Here is a 5,712-nt window from a genome sequence, read left to right as displayed (position 1 = left end):
ATGTAAAATAATAATAAAAGATTATCAAATTCATATTTAAATCCTTCATTTCAGTTAAATAAACCATCTAATTTTAAAAAGCACAAAGAAATATTTAAATACCCAATAATATAGCTGAAAATACAGTTAAAATGATCATTTAAATAATCAAAAGTCATTAAAAATGTCTGTCTATTTTAAAAATACTATAATTGGTTTATAAATATAATAAAGGAAATATGTTTATATTTAGCAAGTCTTTGTTTTGATTAAATATTTTTGGTTGAAATGTTTGGGAGTCACTGATCATGACTTAAGATATTGAATATAAAATTAAATTTTAAATTCCCCCATTAAATTTAGAATGTAATAGAATTAGTTTATACATTTATACACTTAGAGTGTAGTGTTTTTTGGGGTCTCTAGTCTGTCACATGTTTTGGAACCCCTGCTCTTCTTAGCATAACAGCTTCTAAATGTCTTCTGTTTGAAAACATGTTGGGATGAACTCATTTGAAATCCTGTGCTAAACAAATCTGAACGCCTAAACGCAAAGTACAAATCCTCTGGTGTGCCATTTAATAAGTTTAACCCAAAAAAAATTACAAAGCCATCTGATTTCTAACTTTGCTTTTTTTCCAATCTATAGATGCCATTATTTCTCAAAATATTAATATTCTACAGCTTCTACATCCAGCAGAAGACAGAGAATCAACTTGCTGCTGAATGGCTGCCCTCTTGCTTTTATGGGGGAAAACTGATGAGCTGAACCTGAGGCGCTGTCCATGGTCCTGGACAAATCCAAATTCAGTCACCTGTGCCATTCTACTCTCACCGGTTCAGGTTTTTGTGTTCTTACCTTCAGAAAGGAGAGATTGCGGTTTCTATCAATGCTGGTAATCTCCAGATTACCCATGACCACCTCGCAGTTCTCGTAGAGCTTCCTCAGGGTGCGGTATTGCTGATCCAGGTCAGACAGCGTGCTCAGCTTGTTCTCCGTTCCAGGGCAAACTAAATAGGGAAACACAAATAAATGGGAGGGTTTACACTAAGGCCACTTTTTTTTTAAAGTGAAATAAATGTAAGGGACCGAATGAAAAGAAGGGAAAAAGGGGGGAAAAAAAGAGGAAAAGACATGCCCTGTGCTGTGTGCTGTGCATTGAAAGCTTGTGCTACACGGACCATAAAAAGGGACGGACAGCAACAGCAGGATCAGAAGCAGCAGACTAAACTAAAAGCTACTTCTAAACAGCTTATCTGGCTGGCATCCTCCAACGCATGAGCGGAGAGGCAGAGAATAACTGTGTGCTAATGTAGCTCTAGAACACCTGGGTGTTTCAGGTAACTGAAATCATATAATATGTTTAACCTTTTTTTTTTCAACTGATTGATTTGGCAAAATTAACATTTAGATCCTTTGATAAATTAATTATAGAATAAACTAAAAAGCTTGAAATAATTTATGTATTTGTAAAGTAAATAATATCAGTAAGCAGTGGCAGAGCCAGAAAATTTTTATAGAGGTGGCCAGTATTTGGCCAGGAAGCTTTTAGTGTTATTTTATCTGCCTTTTTAGTAAAAATAATACATGTAGAATCTTAATTAAACAGGTATATTGGTTATATTTAATAATTTATTCATTCTGATATGAAAAAGGTATGCTTAAAAAAAGTATTTTGAACATATCTACAGAAACAAAGAAAGTATAATAATGTACATGTAAGCAGGGGATAGACAATAAAGTACCTTAAAATGGCTAAACAAGTTAACATCTCCCTGTGAAATGTGGAGATGTGGAAGAATCCAAGATCCAGTATGGAAAAACTCAAAAAATATTTTGGCCTAGACTGGAGCAACTCTCTGAAAACAGTTCTTTTTCCCTTGATGTTCTGGGGGAGGATTCACTACAACTTATGTTTAGCTCGATTTGTTTTATTAATATCAGTAATTCTTGGATCAAGCCAAGCTGTTGCTTTACAGCAATGCATTACAGGATTAGTCAGGCTGTATTTACAGTAGCAGCCATTCAAAATGGCCCTTCCCATTGAAACGCCAGCCGAATGGCAGCCCACTTCCCTGCAACTCCCATCAAAATCCCCTTCAACTTCCAGCCATTAGAGAAATCCCCTCGTTTTCCTAGACTCCACCCTTTCACTGCATTACAGGGTCTGATCAGGAGATGAGGCTTCTCTTTAGATCGTAATGTCCAAAAATTTTAGTACAAAGATTGATTTTTAAAAAGGAATTGTAGGGGACCAGCCAAAAGCTCATCAATGAAAGTGGGGAAATTTTGAATGGCTGCTACCATCTGACTCTCTGATAGGTCCATGGTTCTGCCAGCAGATGCCACCACATCTATTTATGTCAGCTTAATATGCCCATGCAGTGTATTCTCATTATGAGTTCGTATGAAATCGTACGAAAAGTTATGCACCGTAATTATGTACGTTTTTGACGTTTTTTTCGGCGTATTTTGTTGTATTTTTACATCTTGCCTCGAGACAAGATATCCTTGCGCATGCGCATCTTACGCACCATTCAATAACATAGAATTTAACATACAATTAACCCTAACCCTAAGATACAAAACAGCAAGCTAGTTAGAGACATGAAGAAGTAGTAATTGCACTGTTTTTCCCAGTTTTACGTACGTCCGTGGATCTGCTTGTTACGTCTGTCTACCTGCGCATGCGCACTGATCTGTTTTTCGAGGAAAAACGTCCAAAAGGTCCAAAATACTGTGCATAACTTTTCGTACAATTTCATACGAACTGATAATGAGAATATGTTGGCCCATGCTGGAATTCTATTTAGGCTCATAAATTACCCTCTAAACATTATCAGGATGCTCGCATGCTGCATAAAACCTTATTTTCAATCAATGTCCCTTTAAGTTGCTAGTTATTTTTTTCATTTGGCCATTAAAAACTTTTTGGGGGTTTAGATTCATAGTGGTTTGTATTATTTTGTTTAAAGTATATGTACATTTTAAATAATGCAGGTACAGTGGTTATATTTAAGGATTTGTTTTTCATCTTTTTGGTTTTTACTTGCTTCTAGACCACTTGTACAGAAACACATTCTATGATCCATAAGTAAATATGGTATTTTGAATGGAATCCAAACTGTTTAGATGCATCCATCCTTTTCTAGTGGAGAAATCAAAGGAGAATTTGACATTTATTCTGGAAAAAAAGAAAAAGGTTTATCCGCTGCTAACAGTGAGATTATACACACAACCAGCGATCCAGTTTTGAGCAGTGAGAGCCTGATCTCACATCAAGTCAAAACAAAGGTTTCAAACAGTCGGGGAGTCCAGATATTACGTAAAACCCTGGAGTGTACTGACACAACAAAGAGAGAGAAGTGACGGTGGGGCCATGCAAGGTTACCGGGCGGATATCGTCTCTCTCTGAGGCAGTGACCTACAGTTTTTGCTCTGATCCCAACACAACGTTTAATCAGAGTTATTTAAATTGCCTTGGTTGACCTTTTCAGTAGGTCTCACTCTCAGACTTCATTCCCTGACATGGCTGCAGGATGTTGAAGATATTATAAAGAGCAGAATGGTGTGGACTGGGAAAGTGGGAAATTGGAAAGTTTTAGCTTTCAGTGTTAGGTTTTTCCAAAATCAATGTGATGAAGGTGGGACTCTGAGGTATATGGAGGACCCAAATATATCATGAATTACGTGAAATGAATACATGCAACATCTATTTTTTTATTTAAAACATAATCCAAGTATTACATTTATATTTAAGTTGTAAAATGTACCCTAAAATAAAGATTTTTTTTGATGACATTTTTGAAATATATATCAAAAAAGGTTCTCAAAAACAGCATGGCTTAATCACTGGTTGTACTCCCAGCAGCAATGTGTCGCAGTGAGCTTGCTGCAGATGTTTCTGATTTATGCCCAAAATTGAAGAGTGATCTGCGCTATGTTAGTCCACGCTACAACGCAAGAGGGAGAATCATGAACTAGCTGTGGGTCTAGATGCGACCGAGGCAGTGAGGAAGTGGGGGCAAGTTTGTGAGACCATGGAGGGACATGAGGGCGAAAAAGATCAGGGATCCAGGTAAAAAAAGGGCAGACGACCTGGTTTCTGATTATAAATAAATAAATCAGCCTTTAGTCCTACCATCAAATGCCCATTTATTAGAATACGACTTTTTGGGAAAAAAATTAGTAGATGCAAGTTTTTACTTTGCTGTTTTTTTAATATCAAATTCTAGGTCAAAATAAGAAAAACCTGCTGATATCTAAATAATGAGTGAAATTCCACCAAACCTTTCAAAGCATTTCTTGACATTTTTCAACTAAAGCTGGATTTATGTTTAAATCCAAAGCCGAAAACTCTGAGAAATCAAGTTTGCCAGAGATTTTACAGAACCCATTCCCCCCTAACAATCTATGTTCCTCTTTTCTTAATTAGAAAATGCAGAACTAGCCAATCACAAGCAGTTTATTTCCTCAGCTTGTTTTCATCTTTAAAGTGAAAAAAAGTTGACATTAGCGCACAGAAATAGGTTCACATGCAGGTACGAGAGAATCTACAAATATGAAGCAAGAGGAAGGATCAAGGATGATCCTTATCGGGATGACAGGTAAGAAAAAAAAACCTTCCAAACTGTTTAACATCTATGCATTAAACCCATAAAAAGGGATTATAAATGCAGAACAGTGGCTGACTGACATCTAACTCGATTTATTGGACAGGGTGAACTTTTAGCACGAATTAGTGCATCAATGCAGCATTACATGGGGAAAAATAATTCCCCCGTGCTGCAGCTAAGGTCTTCAGAAAACACACATTCATTTAATAGAAGCTTTCAGGTTGTATGATCGTCCTGTTGACCCACTCTGCCCACTTTACATCTGGCCCAATATTGTCCTCTACTGACCCACATTAAGGCTAGGAATCCAGCATCAATTAATTATTGATCCCTTCTAGAAATGTTGCAGTCATCGACACAATGCAATCGAATATCTACTACTATCTCTACGTGCCCATCCAGGAGGGGCGAATCCTGTACAGTCGAGTAGTGGATGAATTCAACAAGTTTGTAGAACTTTGATGTTTAAAAGGGAATTGCAGGGGACCAGCCAAGGGCCCATCAAGGAAAGTGGGGAAATTTTTAATGTCTACTACAGTATATATATACACACTTATAAAGACCTAAAGGGAATCTCCACTGTCGCTACAAGCATGCTTAGTGTGAGGGATTGCATTCAAGTCAATGAGTCGATGCAATCAACTGGTTTTCCTTAGATAGAAAACTTTGAATCAATTTGACTGTATGATCTGGTCTAACTGTAAAGTGCCTTGAGATGACATGTGTTGTGAATTTGGCGCTATATAAATAAACTGAATTGAATTGAAATAAATTTTATTAACATGTTAGTTTAGCTATAGATCTACTCTCTATGATTGGAGCATTTCAATTTATTGTAAATCCCTGGTCATAAATGATAAAAACAGTGAAGGCCAGTAAAGAAAATGACTCCAATCACTATAGTTTGTATTAATTTCAGTAACAAATGAATGAAATGCAATGCTACTTGTCTGCAACTCTGATGCTGGATGCACATTTGTCAAAAGCAGCAGGTACCTCTGTAACAGTTAACCATGGCGTTCCTCAGGGATCTGTCCTTGGTCCCCTCCTGTTTACTATCTACTTGCTCCCCCTCGGTCAGATCATCCGCAACCACGGACTCAGTTTCCACTGTTA

The 5,712-nt window shown here is 37.0% G+C and overlaps 1 protein-coding gene across 1 annotated transcript in view; it reads right to left on the bottom strand.

Moving 5' to 3' along the window:
* LOC107084231 (receptor tyrosine-protein kinase erbB-4-like) overlaps positions 1 to 5,712 on the bottom strand; it is a 367,984-nt gene that overhangs the window by 233,976 nt on the left and 128,296 nt on the right. Inside the window, exon 3 of the mRNA XM_015373962.1 lies at positions 839 to 990. Coding sequence (XP_015229448.1) covers positions 839 to 990 — 152 coding nt within the window. The remainder of the gene's footprint in view (positions 1 to 838; positions 991 to 5,712) is intronic.

Source organism: Cyprinodon variegatus, unplaced genomic scaffold, assembly GCF_000732505.1.
Source record: "Cyprinodon variegatus isolate N-32 unplaced genomic scaffold, C_variegatus-1.0 Scaffold95, whole genome shotgun sequence".
NCBI classification, from domain to species: Eukaryota; Metazoa; Chordata; class Actinopteri; order Cyprinodontiformes; family Cyprinodontidae; genus Cyprinodon; species Cyprinodon variegatus.
This window is presented reverse-complemented; position numbering and strand designations above follow the sequence as displayed.